This window comes from Symphalangus syndactylus, chromosome 7, assembly GCF_028878055.3.
Source record: "Symphalangus syndactylus isolate Jambi chromosome 7, NHGRI_mSymSyn1-v2.1_pri, whole genome shotgun sequence".
Taxonomy (NCBI): domain Eukaryota; kingdom Metazoa; phylum Chordata; class Mammalia; order Primates; family Hylobatidae; genus Symphalangus; species Symphalangus syndactylus.
In genome coordinates, this window is record NC_072429.2 from 18,073,495 (window position 1) to 18,099,727 (window position 26,233).

Below are 26,233 nucleotides of genomic sequence, written 5' to 3' on the forward strand. Positions count from 1 at the left end.
TGAACATCTTCCCTTTCTTTATAGCATCTACCTCAGTTTCTTTATTAAATATATTCACTTAAATAGTATCTAGACTCTAGGCCAAGAGAGACAGACTACTGGGAGTGGTGGTGACTGGGGCAAACTGGAGATTGCCTGCCCCATCTAAAGCACTCAGCTTCAGCCATCACTGCAGCGCAGGGTTGCAGGCTCAGCTCTGCCAGACCTCCTTGTTTTCAAGGAAGGCAGAAATCCAAATTTTCAGGTGAAATCTCCTGCTTTTTGAATGTTGGCATTTAATTAATTTTTAGGCATATGCAGGGCAATCAAAATTGGTCTGGGGTCAGGATTTGGCCCACAGTCTACCAGTTTGCATCATCTAGTTTTAGTTTTGACTTTAGGTTTCTTGAAAGAAGGGACCAAGCCTGCTTTTGTCATCATTATATCCTCAGGGCTTAGGTGTAAGCCTTAGGTGTAAGCCTATCAGAGAGCCTGGTATAGGAAAGGCACCTGTTTGTAAAATAGATGGGTGGACGGAGGGGAGGGTGGGCAGATGGATGAGTGAATAAATTCTTATGGTCTTCAGAGCACAGGTATTTCAAAGCAGCCTACCTGGGAACTGCTCATGGTCCTGCTGGCCACCTAGACCACCAATGCCCTTTTATGCCCTCTGCAGAGAATCCGTGCCTGGGACAAGTAGTCCGAGAGGTGATCCGCCGCCAGAAAGGTTATGCATCATGTGCCACAGCCTCCAAGGTGCCCATCATGGAATGTCGTGGGGGCTGTGGGCCCCAGTGCTGCCAGCCCACCCGCAGCAAGCGGCGGAAATACGTCTTCCAGTGCACAGACGGCTCCTCGTTTGTAGAAGAGGTGGAGAGACACTTGGAGTGCGGCTGCCTTGCGTGTTCCTAAGCCCCGGCCGGCCTGCCTGCCACCTCTTGGACTCCAGCTTGATGGAGCTGGGACAGCCATATGGGACCCCTTGGTGATTCAGCATGAAGGAAATGAAGCTGGAGAGGAAGCTAAAGAAGAAGAGAATATTAAGTATATTGTAAAATAAACAAAAAAAAATAGAACTTATTTTTATTATGGAAAGTGACTATTTTCATCTTTTATTATATAAATATATCACACCATCTGCGTATATGTACCATATAGTGAGTTATTTTTACCAAGTTTTGTGTTGTGTATTTGTTTTTAAAAACAGCTGTTGTTTAAAAGTTTAAGGAAAAAAAGACTAATAAAAATGCTTTAAAACAAAAGGATAAGAATAAAGAATGATAGCCTGAGGAAGGAGGAAGACGTTTTCATGTTTGTGAAACGGTATTATGTCGGCAGTAGACCAAGAGCTGCTCATCGAGATCAGAAAAAGGAATAAGAGAGGGAGACAGAGAAGGAAAAGATCTTTGTTTCTTGTTTTCCCTTTTTTTTCCTCCCCTAAAATTACCCAGCTTTTCGGAGTCCTGGATGTCAGTGCCCAAGATGCCCAGTTCTTCCAGGAAAAGCTGCTGAGCCCTGGCCTTCTCAGTCTCACTGCCACTCAAAAATATTGCTGTCCCTGTCTGTCCCAGACCCCCCTTCAGGGTCTGAACCCACTGGGGGACCCCTCTTCTCCTTCCTGGCTGGCCCTGGCTTCCAATCGAGGACTGACTATTGAAGTCTGCTACAGGTGTCATTTGGAACTGTCTTACCAAATTTTAAAACAGCTGCTATTTTTCCTGCTCCTCCCCAGGAGAGGGATCTTCCTAGAAGAGGCAAGGGAAGAGAATATCATGCTGTCTCCTCAGGACCCATGCACTGGCCCCCTGTCCTCCTTCCAGGTAATTTTTCATTGGAATGTATCCCAGTAGAGAAGGTAGTCAGCCCTTCTGGGAAGCGGAAGGCTGGAAGCCAAGTCTGCCCACAGCACTAGATGTCCAACTCTGGAAGGTTCTTGGAGGCTCTTGCTGCAAGACAGGCCTCTGCCACCTGATCCTCCAGGTCACCATCATGATGACAGAGACGCCTTCCCCATCTGTGACACTTTCCAATGCATATCCAAACTCTACCTTATTTTATCTATGCAACTCCTGCCTCCCTGGGAAGGATAAGGGAGTAGAGCCCGATTCACTAAGAAGGAAGTTTAGGCCCTCACAGGCTCTGGAATTTGCCTTAAGCCACACACCAGATAAGTGGAGGAGCCAGACCAGAAGTCCAGACCCAAAGCTTGAGATTCTTTCTCTAGAATGGGTGAACACAGGTGATTCAGGCGGCCTAAATCCATCAGAGCAGCCCTGCCGGAAAAGGAAAGATGATATTTTTTCCTGCTCTTGTTCTGCCTTGCTCACTCCTCCTCCTCCCTCCCCAGTATCTGGAAAGATTCTGGAAACCAAGGCTTACGCATCTAGGGAAACTGACCAAGGGCAGCCTATCCAGCCTCTGCCTCCATTCCTGAAGGGGACTTCCCTGCCCCTGTTTCTTTCCATGTCTCTCCCTCCCTCACTCCCATTTGCCCTCTTCTACCCCATCAGGTTAGCCACATATCTTCCAGGGCTCAGCTGTTCACACCAACTCCCTGGCTTTTATCATCCATCCCTCCTTCCCCCAGGAGCCTCCACTGTAGGAGTTTCAGGGAGAAGAGTTTGGAAGTCATTGGACCTTTCAGCCCTCAGGTTCCCTAGAGGAGCCTAGTTGATCTGTGAGGACCAATGATGGGCCAAAGACTCAGGGAATAATGAAGGGAGAAAGGAAAGAAAGGAAGATGGAGGAAAACAAGGCAAGTGGAAGAAGAAGGAAGGGAGGGAGGGGATGAAGAGAAGGGAGAGAGGGATATAGCTGAGGAATTTATCTAAAAATATGCATGTAAATCTCCATTATGTTCCAGGTACTGTGCCTTATGATAGCTTTGTTTTTTGTTGTCATTAGAGACAAGGTCTTGCTTTGTCACCCAGGCTGGAGTAGAGTGGTTCAATCACAGCTTACTGCAGCCTCAACCTCCTAGGCTCAAGCCGTCTTCCTGCCTCAGTCTCCCAAAATGCTGGGATTACAGGTGTGAGCCACTATGCTCAGCCTGTTTCAAACATTATTATAATAGCAGATTTATTTAGTACTTTATTATACATCAGATACCACTCTAATTGTGAAATAGATATATATTCATTTAATTATAGAAACAACCATGTAGTTAAAACACTATTAACTCATTTTACAGTTGAGTAGACTGAGACACAGAGAAGTTAAAGAACTTGCCCAAGAGTAAATGACAAATAAACCGTAGAGCCAGGATCTGGGCCCAGGCTGTCTGACTCCAGAACTTGCTCACTCAACCACTAAACCACCCTGCTTCTCATGGGAAACAAACACATCCTGCCTTTGAGGATCCTACAGCCTGTGACAAAAACAGTCATAAAAATGGACAATTGCCTTATTACACAAGGAGCTCTCAAGTGGCAATATAAGCAATGGAAGTGGCTGTCCAGAGGAGGGAATTTCTAGTCCTAGGTCTTTAAGGATGAATAGGAGTTCGCCGGAGGTGGTAAAGGGAATTGAACTTTCCTGGGAGTGGCCTGTTAAAAAGCAATGAGATATGGCCAGGCCGGACTTGTTTGGGGAAGAGTCAAAATCTAGGGTGGCAAGAGTATGGGAAGCACACTAAGGAGCAGAGAGAAATGGGGTAGGTAGGAAGGTAGGGTTTTGACCACAAAGAGCTGTGCATGCTAAACTAGGCCACAGGTGCCAGCAGGGTTGTTTGAGGAAGGGAAGAGCAAGACAAGCTCTGGTTTAGGAAGAGAGCTGTGGCAGCATAAAGGCCTGAAAGAGGAGACAGAGCTGTCACCCAAAATGGACTGGAGAGCTCCCTGTGGTTTACTCTGTGGCTAGAAAACACTTCCAGCCAGATGGATCACAAATGTCTACGGTAGCTTAGAAGCTCTGCTCTTGAAGAGGGTCCTGGGATCTGCCCAACACCCTTCCCAACCTCTATTTCCCCATCCCCACCTCCATTGCCCCATCCCCCCCTCTCCCCCTAGGCAGGTGGATCTGAGCCTTATCCCACCACCAATGCCCCTGCCAGCCTCTCCTCACCCAGCCCGGAGCCTACTCAGCCTGCCATCTCAAGAGCCCCATCCAGGGTCACTGGCTTCCTGGGAGGAGTCACCAGGCTGCCAGCTTTCCCTCTGCCTCCCCAAGGAACCTGAGACCTCCCTCTGCTCATCACCCTGGGCCCAATCCTGAATCCAGCCCACATCAACCAAGGCAGCAAAAGGGCCAGGTCTGTCCCTTACAATTTTGAGCCTTCTCTGTCGAGTTTGGAAGCCCTGACTTTAAGAAATGCCAAATGCAAGGACCATTAAGAAAATTCTCCCCGAAATGAGGTTCCTCTAACAAATGATGATTAAAACTCTCTCTCCTTGAGCAGTCACATTCTAGAAACAGGACATTCCATGAGGCAGGAAGAGTTCAGTTAATTTGCTCCTGAAAAAGTGTGGTTCAGTGTTTGTGTGGCAATGTACGTGGGCAGAAGAGGCCGCTCAAGCTGTGTCCCCACTGAGCAGGATTCAGGAAAGGGAAGAGAAGGTCTCTTTGACTCAACCAAGGGGCCGTACGATGGCTGATGAGATTATGTATTTAAAAGTTCTTTGTAAAGTGTAAACTAAAAACCTTAAATGTAAGATGCTGTTGTTATTATTACTGTTGTTGTTGCTGTTACGGAAATGCCAAAAGGCCCTTGTTAGAAGACGGTTTTGCCTTTTCAATCTCATAGCAAGGAACTCAAGTCTGATGCTTCAGAAAGATGAGAAGAGGGGCAAGAAGAGGGAGAACTCCCAAGCTCAGAGGTAAAAAAAAAAAAAAAAAAAAAAAAAAAGAAAAAGAAAAAGAGCTCCAGGGTGACCTTCAGGGAAGGCCAGGACCAGGATTGATCTAACCTTTCCCTTCACCAGAGACAAAGCTATTGCCAGACTGAACCCTAAGGTCAAGCAGTCACCCACTGCCTTTGCTGGGAGCAGAAGCCCATAGCAACAAGTGACCTGCCCCTCAGACTCAAGATCCCAGATACCAGAGCTGGAGGAGTCGTAGGGCATTACTGGTAGGCAGGAAAACTGAGGGTTGAACAAATGGAAGAATGCAGTGATCATAGACCAAAGACACACAGATAATTAACCCCATGTGTCCACCCAGGCCAAAGTTCTTCCTGCTACCCCACAGTGGATGTCCAGGCAGATGGTCCCCACATGATGGGGAAGCTGAGGACATAGTGTGGTTTGGGGGGACTTGTTCGTATTTTGTAGTGTGGGCTCAATGGTGCCAAAGGAAACACTAGGGAAAAGTTGGTGAAACATGCCAACTAGCAGGACCAGTAAAGGCATAATTGGGCATTTGGCAAAGCTTGTTTTTCTAACTCAACGATAGGTTCTAATAGGAAATTTTTAAAGATTTTTTAAAACAATGTTACAGTGCCACTTCCCCAGTATGGAATAAATAACATGCATTCTTTTTTCAATATACTGTCATATTCGGATGTCATTAAAATAAATGGATGAGTCACAGAGGAGCTATCAGATGCTCTCATGACTACCATAACTCAGCCCTGCTCCGTGGTGTCTGCTTTATTTTTACCCCTGATTTTCAAACCCCCTAGAACAAAGATGACCGCATTCATGGGGTCTGGGGAAAGTCTGGTGTGGAATTAGATCAAAGAATCAGTTTCTTGGATCATGAAGTGAGAAAAATGGATCCAGAATTCACCAGAACCATTAAAGAGATGACCCAACACACAGCTTAGGGTCAGCAGGGGATGTGGTCCATATGGCCACAGAAGGTGCCAAGGGTCATGGGGAAGAAAGCCACTCCAGTTGAGAGGAAGAGAACACTCCACTGATATGTGAAGGAATATTCCTCCTTAAAGGACTCCAATGCCTAATTAAATTTCTCCTTTATCGGTTCCTTCAACAAGTATTTATTGAGCATCTACTATGTGCCAGGTACTGTTCTACGCATTGAGGACACCAAAGATGATGAAGACCAAGTCCTTGTTCTCCTGGAGTTTAAACTTTAACTAAGGGGGTGTGTGCCAATCAACAAATAAAGATAACACCCGATAGTGATAAGTTCACTTCCACCAATAAAGAAGAGGAGACATTCCAGAATAGAAGGGTGGGTGCTTCATGCAGTGAGGTCAAGAAGGCCTCCCTAAGGAATTGGGACATGGGGTGGGGCAAATACCAAGAAATGGAAGGGGAAGGAAACTGGCCCTGCGGCACTTGCTAGATATTTGCCTTGTGTGGGTGTCATCCGAGGGAGGCGGGCAGCCCGAGCAACTTAGGAAGCCAGAGAGGATGGCCTGGGCAAGACAGCATGAGAGGGGTTCCCAGAGAGGGGAGGGGCAAGCAGGCCCCTCAGCCTCTCAGCCCTGGGGCATCCTGAAAGGGCTATGCACTTTTAGAAGGAGGATTACTAAGGGTCTGGAGGCTGCCACTGGCTGGCAGGAGGTCACCCTCACTTCCCTGGCAGATGGCCTTCCAACTGCCCTGTGGAGACCCCTCTGAGAGCAAGACACTGGTGGGCAGCAGATGCACCAGGTGCTAAAAAAGGGGCTAGACTCTGTGGTCCCCAGCCGGTTGCTCCTTCTTCCCCCAGGTCTCCCTGAGCAAGACAAGGTCACACTGACTGGGGGCCCTAAGCCTCCAGCAAAGATGCCCTTGACATAGTTTTATACATTTTAGTGTGCATTTATCTGAAATAGGTAGAGAGTGGATTCTGCACTGACACACACCGTGTCAGACAGCCTGGATTTTCCTGCCAAGAGGAGCTACTGCCAAGAAACCTACAGTGTCCATCTCCCATGTTTATGCCAGGAGCCCCTCCTTCCAGGTTTGGGACCTAGATATTATCCCTCTATCTCAAATTCTCTGTTATATCAATCAATAGCAGAGGTTCTCAACTGGGAGAGGTGTTGACCCCACCCAGGAGACATCTGGCAATGTCTGCAGATATTTTTGATTGTATAACTGGGGCACAGGGTGCTATTAGCATCTAGTGGGTAGAGACCAGGGGTGCTGCTAAACATCCTACAATATACAGGACAGCTCCTTGACAACAAAGAATTATCCTGCCCAAGATGTTCATAGTGCTAAGATTGAGAAACCCTGGCTTAGCCAAATCAGACCCTTCCCTGAAATACCTGGGTGGAATCACTCACAAGGAAAGAAGCAGGTTGGAGTGCTAAATAGGCAACAAATAGTGAACTTCTCAGGATGCCTCAGTTGGAATACATGGCAGGCTGGTGGTCTATACCTGCATTCAGAATACCATTGGTTTTTGTTGTTGTTGTTTTGAGACAGAGTTTCGCTCTCATTGCCCAGGGTGGAGTGCAGTGATGCGATCTCAGCTCACTGAAACTACCACCTCTCAGGTTCAAGCGACTCTCCTGCCTCAGCTTTCCAAGTAGCTGGGATTACAGGTGCCTGCCACCATGCCCAGCTAAATTTTGTACTTTTAGTAGAGAGACAGGGTTTCACCATGTTGGCCAGGCTGGTCCCGAACTCCTGACCTCAGATGATCCACCTGGCTTGGCCTCCCAAAGTGCTGGGATTACAAGCATGAGCCACCATGCCCAGCCAGAGCACCATTGTTGATGGGAAACTAAGACCAAGACATTTCTGGCAATGGGGGACCACCATGATCCTTCCTGCCATTCTTTGCCCTTACCACTTGGTCGCTGAAAATGGATACAGAGCAGTAGATCCTGGATTTAATATGCTCAGGCAACATAAAGTATGGCAGAGCATGTGACACTCACCTTTGGACCTGCTGCTGACAGAGAAATAGAGAACAGGATAAATAAAAATGCTATGCTTCTATTTCCTGAACTCTACCCTTCATTGCAGCGCTGGCAGGAGGCAAACATCAATGGGTTCTCAAATCAAGATATGAGGACTAAGGATTTCTTTATGGTGGTTCAAAGGGGAGTGAAGATATTGTGGCTCAAAAGCCACAAGCAGCTCAACTTCAAGATGCATCCAGGGATGCTAAATCGACTCTAGTAACTGACAGCAGGATTAACTGGTTGGCAGAGGAACCTAGCCTACTTAGAGTAACCTTGTAAGGTGCTGCAGGGACAGGAGATGCTCTTATTTACACTATAAATGTCCTTATTTACCAGTCCCTGCAGGGGGACAGGAGATGAGCAAAGTGCTGGGATTACAAGCATTAGCCACTGCCCCCAGCCTGAAACTCTCTTCACTGGACTCAAAATGCTAATTTCACTTGAAATTAAAAATTAAATTTAGGCCAGGCACGGTGGCTCATGCCTGAAATCCCAGCACTCTGGGAGGCTGAGGCAAGAGTATGGGGCTTGAGAGCAGAGTTGAGGGAGGTTCTAAGGAAGCAGGCCTCATCACCTCCAGCTCCACTTGCCCAGTGTGTAGGGGGCAGGTGGTTTACCCCATCCTCCCCTGCATCCTGCTGCTTGACTTTGGCAATGTCAGTGTGAACTTCGGTTTCTCTATCTAGGAAACAAGAATGGCAAGACTGATATCAAGGCTCTGTAGATTACAATAGGCTCAAAGCAATTCAAACCAACTTAAGGCAAAAAAGGAACATGTTGAGACAAGTAATTGCAAGACCTAAGGTAGTTCCTACTGCATAAGACATGGGTGTTTGGATCCTAGAACTCATACACTGCCATAAGGGCTCAGGGTGTCTGGTGCATACTTGGCTTTGTTTTGCTTTGGCTTCATTCTCAGGAAGCCTCTCCTATGCAAATGGAAAACTGACTCCCAACAGCTGCAGACTGAAAGCTGTAGCTACTACTAATTTCAAGCCCAGGGGAAAGAGGGCTTCTTATCTCCAGTGCTTCTGAGATACAGCCCAGAATTGAGTCTCACTGGCTCTGATTAGCCTGCCTTGGGGCAAATGTCCATCACTGGATGAAACAGCAGGGGCAAAAAACAGTAATTTTAGTAGCAACCATGGGCTATGAAAAAATTAAAAAACAGCACTCATTGGACAAGCCTGTGTCACATGAGAAATACGTGGTCAGGGATGAGAAAGAGTTTCCCAACGGAAATGAGGAAACAGAACCTGGACTGGCAAAAACAAGACAATAACTACTCACCGTAGGTAGTTTTTTAAGAAAATATGATATTGACATGATATAATAAGGCTGGTATATCTACTTTGTGGACTCCAGTACACCAAATAAATATAAGCGATAAATACAGATATTTTAGCAACAACAACAACAACAACAAAAAACACTGTTTCTTAATACCATTCTCAAAAATAAGTCTATCAAACTTACTTTTTCTTTTTTTTTCTTTTTTTGAGACAGGATCTCACTCTGTTGCCCAGGCATCATCTCAGCTCACTGCAACCTCCACTTCCTTAGCTCAATCAATCCTCCCACCTCAGCCTCCAGAGTGGCTGGGACTACAGGCATGTGCCACCACGCCCAGCTAATTTTTTGTAGAGACAGGGTTTCGCCATGCTGCTCAGGCTGGTCTCAAACTCCTGGGCTCAAGTGATCCATGGCCTCCACCTCCCAAAGTGCTGGGATTACAAGCGTTAACCACTGCACCTGGCCTGAAACTTTCTTCATTGGACCCAAAATGCTATTTTCATTTGAAATTAAAAATTTAGGCCATCCATGGTGGCTCATACCTAAAATCCTAGCATCTTGAAAGGCCAAGGCGGGAGGACTGCATGAACCCAGGAGTTCGAGACCAGCCTGGGCAACATGGTGAGACCCTGTCTCTACAAGACAATTAAAAATTAGCTGGGCATGGTGATGCCCACCTGTAGTCCCAGCTACTTGGGAAGATCGTGTGAGCCCAGGAGTTCTAGGCTGCAGTGAGCCATGATCATACCACTGCACTCCAGCCTGGGCCAGAGAGCAAAACCCTGTCTCAAAAAAATAAAATAAATGTTTAAATCCAGCCTAAAATATATCTGTTCTCCTAAACTGAGGGAGGGAGAAGGAAAAAGAGAATAGCTGCTAAACTCTACTTTGAGTTCTAGAATAAAATATAACTAGCTGAAGAGGGATTCATTCACCTTTGAAGTGTATCTCAGAGTGACCCCTCTCCAGCGACCTTGTTTTAAAAATGATTTCATCTCCCATATCCTTTTGATGGTGGATGATAGGATGTAAGAGCAGCGATTAGAGAAGTGGAAGATTGCCTAGTTACAGGTAAGAAGGTGAATTCACAGAATGAGATGAAAAATCTGACATTCATCGAGCACATACTCTTCATCACACATTTATACACATCCTTTTGTGTAAGACCAAAGCAAAGCTGCCAGCAGGTTCAGTTGTCCTCATTTAAGCAGTGAGAAAGACCTGAATCACATGGCTAGGAGATGGCAGAGATGTGATTTGAACCAGGTTGGACTAAGCCCAATGCCATGTCCTTTCCACCACAACACCATGATTTGCACATAACAAGCCCTTGATGAATGCCTGTTGAACTCTTTCCCATATACAGGATATCTTGTGCAAGATACTGGAACTCATGGGATTAAGGAAAGCTGACGAGCTAATTAACTGGAAGACTGAAACCAGACCTTGTGTAAGCATTGGAGTAAAGCCAATGCAACTATGGGAGAAAATAATGGAAACAGCTCTCTTTTACAGAGTGACTGGGACGTGCCAGAGTTTTTGCATGTTTATCCCCATTCCTCACAAAAATTCTGCAAGGTGAGGGTTGTTACCCCCATAGTACAGATGAAGAACCTGAATCACAGAAAAGGGTCGTTGCCTGGAGTTCCACGGCTAGCAAACTGCAGAGCTGGGTGGGTCGGCTGAGTCTAAAAGCACAGGCTGCCCCACCTTTGGTTATGAGAACAATGATCTCTATTCTACATTTTCCATGGGTGGAGGAGAGGCTGCCAGACACGCATCTGAAGAATAGAGGAGGCTGTGGGTCTGGGCAGCCCAGATCAGTGGTGTGAGTCTCATAGGCTAGGCAGGCCTTAGCCCATGAGAAGCATCGTCCATATACATTTTTGTGGACAATTAGGACTTTTCAGCTGATAGGGGCCACTGCAATGTAACCGATATCCTCTAACTCCGCCTACACTTGAGAAAAAGCAAATGAAATGGAGTCCTGGGGCTGCCACTGACTTGCTGTGTCACTAGATATGTCACTCTTTGAGCATCTGCAAAATAAAGAGGGGGAGGAGGGAGGGCAGGTGGCCTGATAAAATGTACCTATGTCCCAGAAAAGTTGCTGGCAAGAACTTTTTGTAAGAAATAAATTTTTATGGCCAGGTGTGGTGGCTCATGCCTGTAATCCCAGCACTCTGGGAGGCTGAGGCAGGTGGATCACCTGAAGTCGGGAGTTGGAAACCAGCCTGGCCAACATGGTGAAACCCTGTCTCTACTAAAAATACAAAATTAGCTGGGTGTGGTGGTGCATGCCTGTAATCCCAGCTACTTGGGTGGCTGAGGCAGGAGAATCGCTTGAGCCCAGGAGGTGGAGGTTGCAGTGAGCCAAGATCACACCACTGCATGCCAGCCTAGGCAACAAGAGCGAAACTCCATCTCAAAAAATAAATAAATAAATTTTTATAAGGGATAAATTTATGTAAATATATTTTATAAAAACTCTAAGTGCCATAGAGGAATGAATTAATCCTAGAAACAGTATCTAATCTGTATTCCTTTCTCAGGGCTACCATAACAAAGTACCACAAACTGGCATAAAACAACAGAAATCTATTATCTCACAGTTCAGGAGGCCAGAGGTCCAAAAATCAAGGTGCCAGCAGGGTTGGTTCCTTCTGGAGGCTGGGAGAGGGAAATCGTTCATGTCTCCCTCCTACCTTCTCTTCCGATGGCTGCAGGCCATGCTTGGCATTCTTAGCTTGTAGATGCATTGCTGTCATCTCTGCCTACCTCACCTTCACATGACCTTCTTCCCTGTGTGTCTGTGTGTCCTTTGCTATCTCATAAGGATACTTGTACTGGATTCAGGATTCAGCCTAATCTAGCACAATCTCATCTCATATTCTTTACCTTAATTACATTTGCAAAGACCTTATTTCCAAATAAGCTCACATTCTAAGGTTGTAAGTGGACAGGAATTTTGGGAGAGACACTATGCAACCCACTACAGAACTTAATGTCTTCATTTGAGGAAGCTGAGGCCTTGAAAATTTAAGTGACTTGCCCAAGGTCATACGGTTTTATATAATTTAATATGCATAAACAATACTAGAGAGAGGAGAGGCAGGTGCATGGTGTGATTTTCAGAGACCATACACCACTGGACAAACCTTCATAGATCAAGATAATAAGACCATTCTGCATGAACAAAGTCCAGAGGGAGCCTGCCCAAAATATGTTCTATAACTTCAACCCATATTTCTCCCTCCTGGGGAACTGAAGGGGCTAGGTTTTAGCACCACAGAAAAACTATCGAAGCCAGAGAGAGAGAGATCAGAGAGCCAGCAGTGTGTTGCCAGCCATCTCTGTAACCAAACACACAGTTTGAGAGAAGCCCCCCCCTCCAATTTCCTCCCTTACAATTTCCCCCACTTACAGTTCCAAAACCCAGCCGTGATATTAATCAGAGAAGCACCCAAACTAGCCCACACTTTATGATGTGTGTCTCCGAAACCTCACCAGTTCTCATGGCCAGGTGTAGCTGCTAGGAATTTAAGTGGCAACTTGATCCTTAGCTGTTTCTCCATGATTTTCTGCCTGATTATAAATACTCCTTCGTGAAAATCCAGCTACACCACAGTCTCAGTCGAGCTGCATTTTTTCGAAATTCAGCTTTCCTCCCTGGGCATAGAGCATCTGTTTACAGTCAAGAGCCAGGGTGAGCCCGGCTTCCACGTGGCCTACACAGAAGGCCCAGCCATGGTACTTAAAAGCTCGTGGGCCTCAGATAATCGGCCTCCAAACCAAATTCAGCTGCTGGGGCCTGATCAGAAACTGCTGGGTTTCTTTTTCCCTAAGCCGATTTAATTCCCACCCCCAAGCCCTCTGACCTTGTTTCCTTTCTTTCTCTGGCCTGATTCCTGGAAAATGGAGTCTGGAAATACCTAGGGACTACTTGGGTGGGCTCCAAAGCTTCAAGGAGAAGAGATAGGACTGAAGGATACAAAAGGGATGAAGAGAGAAGCCAGGCACCAAGGCCACATCTTGTGACTCCATTTATAGGAAATGTACCAAATAAGTAAATTCATAGAGACGGCAAGCATATTGGTGGCTGCCAGGGGCTGGGGGAGACAGAACTGGGAGTGACTACTTCATGGGTACAGAGTCTCCTTTGAGGGTGATAAAAATGTTTTGGAGCTAGATAGAAGTAATGGTTGCATGACATTGGGAAGGTACTGACACTGAATGATACGCTTTAAAAAATGGTTAATTTTATGGTATGCGAACTTCACCTCAAAAAAACAGAAAGAGGGAAGGAAAAAAGAGGGGGTGGAGTAGGATGAGGAAGGAAGCCCTGGAGCTCAAGAGCAAGAGCTACAGAGATGTTCTAGAACAGAACACAGCTAATACTAAATTAACCCCTCGCTTTCCAACCTAATGCCTCAGGCTGAATGCCTAGAGCAGTTTCCCTAGGCGCTTTGGCTGAGGAATTGTGCCCTGGGCCAGCTGGTTGGCCCCCTAAAGCTAAGAACGTTCTGTCTCTTCAAAGCATCTGCTCAATCCTGGACTTTTTTCTCTGACAATGTTTTCAGAGGGAGGTACCCTCCCTATTTCAGGAGCAGAAAATGAACTCAAGTGTCATGAAGTACAGTGGGGGAAAAAAATTATTATTTTTTTAATTTAGGATTCTCAGCCTTCTTATTCAGAAATACTAAAAATATACATTGCCTTTTCTAAATTAAACTTAATTCCTACTTTCAGCCCCCATCCTGCTTCATAGCAAAAACTTAATTATCTCATTCAGTTCAGCGTCTGGCATTTCCCTTCTCCAGGATACCCCTTGAGTTCCAGGTGCCTCACATCCTGTGAAGATGTTTGCTCCTTGCCGTCTTCATGTATTCATGCCAGCTGCCACGATGGCCTGGACGTCTATACTACGTTTACTTTGTCTCTGCAGCAAATCTTCTCCAGGTCTGCAGAGTCTATATGTCATGACTCTGCTCCCCCTGGAGGTCTGGGGACACCTGGAGGCTACTATGCCATGCTGGCACTACAAGAAATGAGGTGGAGGCCAGGCACGGTGGCTCACACCTGTAATCCCAGCACTTTGGGAGGCCGAGGTGGGTGGATCACCTGAGGTCAGGAGTTCGAGACCATCCTGGCCAACATAGTGAAACCCTGTCTCTATCAAAAATACAAAAATGAGCTGGGCGTGGTGGTGGGCACCTGTATTCTAGCTACTCAGGAGGCTGAAGCAGGAGAATCACTTGAACCTGGGAGGCAGAGGTTGCAGTGAGCCAAGATCGCACCCTTGCACTCCAGCCTGCGCAACAAGAGCAAAACTCCATCTCAAAAAAAAAAAGAAAGGAGGTAGAGCTGAGGCTGTTCAACCACTTGTTTGCTACTCTTAGACACACACAAAAATCATTCTACTGCTCCCATGTTACCCAGGGTATTGGGAACCCTTCAAGGCTAACTCAGACCCAGGATGGAGCAGCTAATTCACCCCTACTTCTTTTGTGCCATCTTGTGGCACAGGAAGAGATTTGTGTATGTGCCCCTTTCCCAGGTTCAACCTGCAAAGCGGGCACAGGTCTCCTCCTCTCTCCAATTCCCCAAACCTGTATGAGTCTCTGAAGTGGAATTCAAATATACATTTGACTCAAAAGCTCAGGTACTTCCTCGTACACATTACCTTGTTGGAATGTGTGTGTGTGTGTGTGTGTGTGTCAGGGTCTTGCTCTGTCTCCCAGGCTGGAATGCAGTGGTGCAATCACGGCTCACTGCAGCCTCGACCTCCCAGGCTCAAGTGATCCTCCCACCTCAGCCTCCTGCATAGCTAGGACTACAGGCGTGCACCACCACACTCGGCTACCTTGTTGGATTTAATTGGCACCTTAGAAAGATGTAAATCTTTTGACAGCAGTTGAGGTAAGGAGACTTTCAGGTATAAAAACAGAGAATCCTACATAGTGGAGCCTCAAGAGCATTGTTAATAGGGTGCAAAAACAGAAACTGTCAAGCAGAAGTTTGTCAATGTGCCCCTGCCTGCTCTGTGTGCACTACCACACATTTCACCAAAGCTCTGGGGTCTGGATAGGAAAGCCCTGCTGGGAAGAAGTTCACTTGGAAAGTCAAAAAGACACAGGGGTTTATATAAAAATGAATATCTGAATAATTTCAGGCAATGAACAAACCTTGAAAACATGCTAAGTGAAGGAAACCAAACACAAAAAGCCACATATCCATTTATATGATATGTCCACAGTAGGCAAATCCATTGAGACACAAAGCACACTGGTGGTTGCCAGGGACTAGGAGGAAGTAGAAATGGGGGTGACTAATGAGTCTGGCATTTCTTTTTTGGGAAGACGAAACTGTTCTGGAACTAGTAGTGATAGTTGTACATCATGAATGTCCTGGAAGTTACTGAGTTACACACTTCATACCTGTAAAAATGGTGAATTCGTGGTATGTAAAGGTGGAGCCAAGATGGCCGAATAGGAACAGCTCCGGTCTCCAGCTCCCAGCCCCAGCGACACAGAAGACGGGTGATTTCTGCATTTCTGCTTGAGGTACCGGTTTCATCTCACTAGGGAGTGCCTAACAGTGGGTTCAGGACAGTCGGTGAAGCGCACTGTGCGCGAGCCGAAGCAGGGCGAGGCATTGCCTCACTCGGGAAGCGCAAGGGGTCAGGGAGTTCCCTTTCCTAGTCAAAGAAAGGGGAAACAGACGGCACCTGGAATATCGGGTCAGTCCCGTCCTAATACTGCACTTTTCCAATGGGCCTGGAAAACGGCACACTAGGAGATTGTGTCCCGCACCTGGCTCAGAGGGTCCTATGCCCACAGAGTCTTGCTGATTGCTAGCACAGCAGTCTGAGATCACGCTGCAAGGCGGCAACGAGGCTGGGGGAGGGGCGCCCGCCATTGCCCAGGCTTGCTTAGGTAAACAAAGCAGCCAGGAAGCTCGAACTGGGTGGAGCCCACCACAGCTCAAGGAGGCCTGCCTGCCTCTGTAGGCTCCACCTCTGGGGGCAGGGCACAGACAACCAAAAACTCAGCGAGAACCTCCACAGCCTTAAATGTCCCTGTCTGACTGACAGCTTTGAAGAGAGTAGTGGTTCTCCCAGCACGCAGCTGGAGATCTGAGAACGGACAGACTGCCTCCTAAAGTGGGTCCCTCACCCCTGAGCAGCCTAACTGGGAGGCACTCCCCCAGTAGGGACAGACTGACACCTCATTCAACCGGGTACTCCTCTGAGACAAAACTTTCAGAGGAACTATCAGACAGCTGAATTTGTGGTCTCACGAAAATCCGCTGTTCTGCAGCCACCGGTGCTGACACCCAGCCAAACAGGGTCTGGAGTGGACCTCTAGTAAACTCCAACAGACCTGCAGCTGAGGGTCTTGTCTGGTAGAAGGAAAATTAACAAACAGAAAGGACATCCACACCAAAAACCCATCTGTACATCACCATCATCGAAGACAAAAAGTAGACAAAACCACAAAGATGGGGAAAAAACAGACCAAAAAAACTGGAAACTCTAAAAAACAGAGCACCTCTCCTCCTCCAAAGGAACGCAGTTCCTCACCAGCAACGGAACAAAGCTGGATGGAGGATGACTTTGATGAGTTGAGAGAAGAAGGCTTCAGACGATCAAACTACTCTGAGCTACGAGAGGAAATTCAAAACAATAGCAAAGAAGTTAAAAACTTTGAAAAAAAATTAGAAGAATGGATAACTAGAATAACCAATGGAGAGAAGGGCTTAAAGGAGATGATGGAGCTGAAAGCCAAGTTTCGAGAACTACGCGAAGAATGCAGAAGCCTCAGTAGCAGATGCGATCAACTGGAAGAAAGGGTATCGCTGATGGAAGATGAAATGAATGAAATGAAGAGAGAAGGGAAGTTTAGAGAAAAAAGAATAAAAAGAAATGAACAAAGCCTCCAAGAAATTTGGGACTATGTGAAAAGACCAAACCTACGTCTGATTGGTGTACCCGAAAATGATGGGGAGAATGGAACCAAGTTGGAAAACACTCTGCAAGATATTATCCAGGAGAACTTCCCCAATCTAGCAAGGCAGGCCAGCATTCAGATTCAGGAAATACAGAGAACGCCACAAAGATACTCCTCGAGAAGGGCATTTCCAAGACACATAATTGTCAGATTCACCAAAGTTGAAATGAAGGAAAAAATGTTAAGGGCAGCCAGAGAGAAAGGTCGGGTTACCCACAAAGGGAAGCCCATCAGACTAACAGCTGATCTCTCAGCAGAAACTCTACAAGCCAGAAGAGAGTGGGGGCCGATATTCAACATTCTTAAAGAAAAGAATTTTCAACCCAGAATTTCCTATCCCGCCAAACTAAGCTTCATAAGTGAAGGAGAAATAAAATACTTTACAGACAAGCAAACGCTGAGTGATTTTGTCACCACCAGGCCTGCCCTAAAAGAGCTCCTGAAGGAAGCACTAAACATGGAAAGGAACAACCGGTACCAGCCCCTGCAAAAACATGCCAAATTGTAAAGACCATCAAGGCTAGGAGGAAACTATAGCAACTAACGAGCAAAATAACCAACTAACATCATAATGACAGGATCAGATTCACACATAACAATATTCACGTTAAATGTAAATGGGCTAAATGCTCCAATCAAAAGACACAGACTGGCAAACTGGATAAGGAGTCAGGACCCATCAGTGTGCTGTATTCAGGAAATCCATCTCACGTGCAGAGACACACATAGACTCAAAATAAAGGGATGGAGGAAGATCTATCAAGCAACTGGAAAACAAAAAAAGGCAGGGGTTGCAATCCTAGTCTCTGATAAAATAGACTTTAAACCAACAAAGATCAAAAGAGACAAAGAAGGCCATTACATAATGGTAAAGGGATCAATTCAACAAGAAGAGCTAACTATCCTAAATATATATGCACCCAACACAGGAGCACCCAGATTCATAAAGCAAGTCCTCAGTGACCTACAAAGGGACTTAAACTCCCACACAATAATAATGGGAGATTTTAACACCCCACTGTCAGCATTAGACAGATCAACGAGACAGAAAGTTAACAAGGATATCCAGGAATTGAACTCAGCTCTACATAAAGTGGACCTAATAGACATCTACAGAACTCTCCACCCCAAATCAACAGAATATACATTTTTTTCAGCACCACACCACACCTATTCCAAAATTGACCACATAGTTGGAAGTAAAGCTCTCCTCAGCAAATGTAAAAGAACAGAGATTATAACAAACTGTCTCTCAGACCACAGTGCAATCAAACTAGAACTCAGGATTAAGAAACTCAGTCAAAACCGCTCAACTACATGGAAACTGAACAACCTGCTCCTGAATGACTATTGGGTACATAATGAAATGAAGGCAGAAATAAAGATGTTCTTTGAAACCAATGAGAACAAAGACACAACATACCAGAATCTCTGGGACACATTCAAAGCAGTGTGTAGAGGAAAATTTATAGCACTAAATGCCCACAAGAGAAAGCAGGAAAGATCCAAAATTGACACCCTAACATCACAATTAAAAGAACTAGAAAAGCAAGAGCAAACACATTCAAAAGCTAGCAGAAGGCTAGAAATAACTAAAATCAGAGCAGAACTGAAGGAAATAGAGACACAAAAAACCCTTCAAAAAATTAATGAATCCAGGAGCTGGTTTTTTGAAAAGATCAACAAAATTGATGGACCGCTAGCAAGACTAATAAAGAAGAAAAGAGAGAAGAATCAAATAGATGCAATAAAAAACGAAAAAGGGGATATCACCACCGATCCCACAGAAATACAATCTACCATCAGAGAATACTACAAACACCTCTATGCAAATAAACTAGAAAATCTGGAAGAAATGGATAAATTCCTCGACAAATACACCCTCCCAAGACTAAACCAGGAAGAAGTTGAATCTCTGAATAGACCAATAACAGGTTCTGAAATTGTGGCAATAATCAATAGCTTACCAACCAAAAAGAGTCCAGGACCTGATGGATTCACAGCTGAATTCTACCAGAGGTACAAGGAGGAACTGGTACCATTCCTTCTGAAACTATTCCAATCGATAGAAAAAGAGGGAATCCTCCCTAACACATTTTACAAAGCCAGCATCGTCCTGATACCAAAACCTGGCAGAGACATAACCAAAAAAGAGAATTTCAGACCAATATCCTTGATGAACATTGATGCAAAAATCCTCAATAAAATACTGGCAAACCAAATCCAGCAGCACATCAAAAAGCTTATCCACCATGATCAAGTGGGCTTCATCCCTGGGATGCAAGGCTGGTTCAACATACGCAAATCAATCAATGTAATCCAGCATATAAACAGAACCAAAGACAAAAACCACATGATTATCTCAATAGATGCAGAAAAGGCCTTTGACAAAATTCAACAACCCTTCATGCTAAAAACTCTCAACAAATTAGGTATTGATGGGACGTATCTCAAAATAATAAGAGCTATCTACAACAAACCCACAGCCAATATCATACTGAATGGGCAAAAACTGGAAGCATTCCCTCTGAAAACTGGCACAAGACAGGGATGCCCTCTCTCACCGCTCCTATTCAACATAGTGCTGGAAGTTCTGGCCAGAGCAATCAGGCAGGAGAAGGAAATAAAGGGTATTCAATTAGGAAAAGAGGAAGTCAAATTGTCCCTGTTTGCAGATGACATGATTGTATATCTAGAAAACCCCATTGTCTCAGCCCAAAATCTCCTTAAGCTGATTAGCAACTTCAGCAAAGTCTCAGGATACAAAATTAATGTACAAAAATCACAAGCATTCTTGTACACCAATAACAGACAAACAGAGAGCCAAATCATGAGTGAACTCCCATTCACAATTGCTTCAAAGAGAATAAAATACCTAGGAATCCAACTTACAAGGGATGTGAAGGACCTCTTCAAGGAGAACTACAAACCACTGCTCAATGAAATAAAAGAGGATACAAACAAATGGAAGAACATTCCATGCTCATGGGTTGGAAGAATCAATATCGTGAAAATGGCCATACTGCCCAAGGTAATTTATAGATTCAATGCCATCCCCATCAAGCCACCAATGACTTTCTTCACAGAATTGGAAAAAACTACTTTAAAGTTCATATGGAACCAAAAAAGAGCCCGCATCGCCAAGTCAATCCTAAGCCAAAAGAACAAAGCTGGAGGCATCACGCTACCTGACTTTAAACTCTACTACAAGGCTACAGTAACCAAAACAGCATGGTACTGGTACCACAACAGAGACATAGATCAATGGAACAGAACAGAGCCCTCAGAAATGATGCCGCATAGCTACAACTATCTGATCTTTGACAAACCTGACAAAAACAAGAAATGGGGAAAGGATTCCCTATTTAATAAATGGTGCTGGGAAAACTGGCTAGCCATATGTAGAAAGCTGCAACTGGATCCCTTCCTTACACCTTATACAAAAATTAATTCAAGATGGATTAAAGACTTATATGTTAGACCTAAAACCATTAAAATCCTACAAGAAAACCTAGGCAATACCATTCAGGACATAGGCGTGGGCAAGGACTTCATGTCTAAAACACGAAAAGCAATGGCAACAAAAGCCAAAATCGACAAATGGGATCTCATTAAACTAAAGAGCTTCTGCACAGCAAAAGAAACTATCATCAGAGTGAACAGGCAACCTACACAATGGGAGAAAATTTTTGCAACCTACTCATCTGACAAAGGGCTAATATCCAGAATCTACAATGAACTCAAACAAATTTACAAGAAAAAAACAAACAACCCCATCAAAAAGTGGGCAGAGGACATGAACAGACACTTCTCAAAAGAAGACATTTATGCAGCCAAAAAACACATGAAGAAATGCTCATCATCACTGGCCATCAGAGAAATGCAAATCAAAACCACAGTGAGATACCATCTCACACCAGTTAGAATGGCCATCATTAAAAAATCAGGAAACAACAGGTGCTGGAGAGGATATGGAGAAATAGGAACACTTTTACACTGTTGGTGGGACTGTAAACTAGTTCAACCATTGTGGAAGTCAGTGTGGCGATTCCTCAGGGATCTAGAACTAGAAATACCATTTGATCCAGCCATCCCATTACTGGGTATATACCCAAAGGACTATAAATCAGGCTGCTATAAAGACACATGCACACGTATGTTTATTGCAGCACTATTCACAATAGCGAAGAGTTGGAACCAACCCAAATGTCCAACAACGATAGACTGGATTAAGAAAATGTGGCACATATACACCATGGAATACTATGCAGCCATAAAAAATGATGAGTTCGTGTCCTTTGTAGGGACATGGATGAAACTGGAAAACATCATTCTCAGTAAACTATCGCAAGGACAAAAAACCAAACACCGCATGTTCTCACTCATAGGTGGGAATTGAACAATGAGAACTCATGGACACAGGAAGGGGAACATCACGCTCCGGGGACTGTTGTGGGGTGGGGGGAGGGAGGAGGGACAGCATTAGGAGATACACCTAATGCTAAATGACGAGTTAATGGGTGCAGGAAATCAACATGGCACATGGATACATATGTAACAAACCTGCACATTGTGCACATGTACCCTAAAACCCTAAAGTATAATAAAAAAAAAAAAAATGGTGAATTACTATGTGAATTTTACCTCCTTAAAAAATATCCAGGCCAGGCGCAGAGGCTCAACACCTGTAATTCAACATTTTAGGAGTCCAAGGCAGGTGGATTGCTTGAGCCCAGGAGTGGGAAACCAGCCTGGGCAATATGGCAAAACCTCATCTCTACAAAAAAAATACAAAAATTAGCCAGGCATGGTGGTGCATGCCTGTGGTCCCAGCTACTGGGGAGGCTGAGGTAGGAGGATCACCTAAGCCTGGGGAGGTCGACGTTGCAGTGAGCTGTGATCTCACCACTGTACTCTAGCCTGGGCAACAGAGTGAGACCCTGTCTAAAAAAAAAAAAAATCAAGATATATTTGGTTTTGGTCATTAAGACCATTTTTTCTCTAGTTGGAGGTCTCAGGGAGGAGGGAGTCTACATTGAAGTAGGGTTTGGGGGTATGCTAGCTTTTGTCTTTGGATATGCAGTTCAGGACAGTTTGTCTTTGGATAAGCAGTTCAGGACAGTTTTTGTCATCTCCTAACTTTTGTCTTTGGATATGCAGTTCAGAACAGTTTGTTTAACTCCATCATCTCATCACTTTAAAAATTTTTGATGTATCTAGTTCAGACCCTCCAGCCCTTGATAAGTCTTAACTGGAACAGAATAAAATTATGAGATTTAGAATTTTGCTTATTTCCAAACAACTGTGAATGTCTAGAGTTGGAGGCAAAGACTTCTAGTCCCAACAGAAGGCACCAATCTACTGTCTGGAAAAATCCTTTAGCCCTGTGTCCCTCTCCTTCTAGCCCAGCTGTGAAAGAACATATCATTCTCTAGTCATAATAGTGACCATCGTGGGTTAAACCCTTACTATTTGCCAAGTCTGGTGCTAAGCATTTCATTTAATCCTCATCAAAAAAAAAAAAAAAAAAAAGGAAAGAAAAGAAAATGGCAAATGGCAATACAAGGTCTCAATCAGTTGAGCATCATTCTTAAGATCACACAGCTGATAAGTGGCAGGACTGGGATTCAAAACCAAAATTGCCTCCAAAGCCCCATCCTTAACCATTATATCATTCTGCCTCTTTCCGATTAACCCTGGTGAGTTTTGCTTAGGGCTCTTATCATTGGTTCCTTGGCTTCTTAGTGCTCTCACATTCAGTGGTGTTGAGATTCTAGGGTGAAAATTGAGCAAGAGGTTCAGGATCTGGTAATATCAGAATAGCTTATCAAACTAGCCCTCCCACATGTAACAATTATCTAATCTGGACAAAATAGTTTAACAAAACAATTGCTTTAAAGCACTCTACAGCAACCAAAAGAAGGCAGAAAGGGAGGGAATCCAACCCTTGAATGAAAGGCAGCACATTGAGTGAGAGCTGCATTCACTGGCTCTTCCCCTGAAGGTGTGTCCCCATCTATACACTGCATGGGGAATAGAGTGGCTGGAAATTTAGGGAGAAAAATCTTAATCCTAAGTGACGGAACCATGGAAGAGGTGCCCTAAAATCTGTGTACCAATTCTCTTCAAATCCTTGGCTGACTGCTAAACAGTTCATATGCAGGATGAGACTGTAAGTTTCCCAGAGGCAAGAAACTGCAGCAAGACGAAAGAGTCGAGCCCTGCCAAGACAGAGAAGCTTTATAGACACAGCGCCCTTTCTGTTGAAACACTTTCCAGGCCACACCTTAGGAATAAGGACCACATCTTAGAATTTAGGTCTATACCCTAGGAATAAGGACAAAACTGAAAGAGATCCACTCCAATAAAGGCTAAAACTAAGCTTCCACAGGACTAAGGTTGTCCGTCAACGATTTAGCCATCTGCTAGGGCAAAACTCAATGCCTTTCATAGAAAGATGGCAAACTCCAGAGACTCTAGAGTGTGTTACATAGAATAAACATACAGTATAAGCCAGACACAATGGCACATGTCTGTAATCCCAGCTACTGGGGAAGCTAAGGCAGGAGGATTGTTTGAGCCCAGGAGTTCAAGACCAGCCTGGACAATATAGTGAGCCCTTGGCTTAATTTCTTTTTAATTAATTGGCATATGATATGGTTTCGATATTTGTCCCATCCAAATCACATGTTGAAACGTAATCCCCAGTGTTGGAGGTGGGGCCTGGTGGGAGGTGTTTGAGTCATGGGGTGGATCCCTCACGGCTTCGTGCTGTCCTCACAATAGTGAGTAAGTTTTTGAGAGATCTTGTTAAGAATGTGTGGCACCTCCCCCGCACTCTCTCTTGCTCCCACTCTTGCAGTATGAGACACCTGTTCCCTCTTCACTTTCTGCCACAATTGTAAGATTCCTGAGCCCCACCCTACCAGAAGCCAAGCCGATGCTGGCACCATGATTGTACAGTCTGCAGAACCATGAGCCAATTAAATCTCTTTTCTTTATAAATTACCCAGTCTCAGATATTTCTCTATAGAAATGCAAGAGTGGCCTAATATAGCATACAAACAGCCAGAAAAATATGACAGTCAAGAGAATAGTCAATAGAAGCAGACCCAAAGATGCGTCAGATATTGGAGATAGCAAAGACCTTGAAAAAAAATTAGAAAAAAACTTTAAAAATACAACATACAAACAGCCAGGAAAATATGACAATACAATCATGTGTCACATAACAACAGAGGAACCTTATGAGAAATGAATCATTAAGCAATTTTATGTATGAATATCATCGAGCATACTTACACAAACCTATATGGTATAGCCTACTACACACCTAGGCTATATGGTATAACTTATCACTCTTAGATTACAAACCTATACAGCATGTTGCTGTACTGAATATTGTAGGGAATTATAACACAATGACAAATATTTATGTAGCTAGAAATATCTAAACATAGAAAAGTTACAGTAAAAATATGATAAACAAGATTTAAAAATGATACATCTGTATAGGGAACTTACCATGAATGGAGCTCGCAGGACTGGAAGTTGCTCTAGGTGAGTCAGTGAGTGGTGAGTGAATGTGAAGGCCTAGGACATTACTGTACACTACTGTAGACTTTATCAACATTATACTCTTAGGCTGTACTAAATTTATTTTTAGGCCGGGCACGGTGGCTCACGCTTGTAATCCCAGCACTTTGGGAGGCCGAGGCGGGCGGATCACGAGGTCAGAAGATCGAGACCACGGTGAAACCCCATCTCTACCAAAAATACAAAAAATTAGCCGGGCGTGGTGGCGGGCGCCTGTAGTCCCAGCTACTCGGAGAGGCTGAGGCAGGAGAATGGCGTGAACCTGGGAGGCAGAGCTTGCAGTGAGCCGAGATCGCGCCACTGCACTCCAGCCTGGGTGACAGAGCAAGACTCTGTCTCAAAAAAAAAAAAAAAAAAAAAAAAAAAAAAAAATTTATTTTTAAAATATTTTTTCTTCAATAATAAACTTAGCTTACTCTAACTTTTTTCCTTTATAAACTTTTTAACTCCTGTTACAAAATAATGTGTTTGTGCTTAAAATAAGTTTTGTAATAATTACTTTGTAACTAAAGTTATTTCATAATAAAATTAATACAAATATAATACAAAACACAAATTAATACAAAATAATAACAGCTGTACAAAAATATTTATAAACCTTACAAGCTGTTATCCATTCTTATTTTTTTTTTTACTTTTTAAACTTTTTTATTAAAAACTAAGACACAAACACATTAGCCTAGGCCTATACAGGGTCAGGATCAATGTCACTGTCTTCCATCCCCATATCTTGTCCCACTGGAAGGTCTTCAGTGGCAATAACACACACAGCTGTCACCTCCCATGACGACAAATGCCTTCTTCTGGAATAACGCCTAAGAAACCTGCCTGAGGCTCTTCTTGTGGAGGTGTCACTCTTTTCAGAAATATGTCTATGGTCATTTACTTGATTTGTTTCATTTTTTCTCACAGATTTGCTTGTAAGCAGATTATGCACCATTCCTCTCTATTAATGAAAATTTTTCAGTCCCCATGACAGTTTACTGATATAACAAACCTGCACATGTACCTCTGAACCTAAAATAAAAATTATAATAAAAAAAAGGAAACTGTTTGGTGTTGCCTCCACGCTTCCAAGCTTTTAAAGGAACTTGCTAAGGTCTGAAAAAGCTTGTGCTACAAATCCTTCACTGTCCATTTTCTTGGGGGTTCTTCTTTTTCTTCTCCTGTAGCGATATGGTTTGGCTGTATCCCCACCCAAATCTCATCTTGAATTGTAGTTCCCATAATCCCCATGTATCATGGGAGGGACCAGGTGGAGATAATTGAATCACGGGGGCAGTTTTCCCCATACTGTTGTGATAATGAGTTGAGTTCTCATGAGACCTGATGGTTTCATAAGGGGCTTCCCCCTTCGCTCTATTCTCATTCTTCTCTCTCCTGCCCCCTCCTGAAGAGGTGCCTTCTGCCATGATTGTAAGTTTCCTGAGGCCTCCCAAGCCATGCAGGACTGTGAGTCAATTAAACCTCTTTCCTTTATAAATTGCCCGGTCTTGGGCAGTTCTTTATAGCAGCGTGAGAACAGACTAACACATGCAGTTTCCTTTTTCCT

General features: G+C 44.4%; 1 protein-coding gene across 3 annotated transcripts in view; it reads left to right on the forward strand.

The window, feature by feature from the left end:
* The window catches only part of SLIT3 (slit guidance ligand 3), a 653,573-nt gene extending 648,031 nt beyond the window's left edge, over positions 1–5,542 (forward strand). For all 3 annotated transcript variants that reach the window (XM_055285296.1, XM_055285297.1, XM_055285294.2), the window contains one exon: positions 656–5,542. In XM_055285296.1, coding sequence (XP_055141271.1) covers positions 656–891 — 236 coding nt within the window. In that variant the 3' untranslated portion in view covers positions 892–5,542. The remainder of the gene's footprint in view (positions 1–655) is intronic.
* The last annotated feature ends 20,691 nt before the right edge of the window (positions 5,543–26,233 follow it).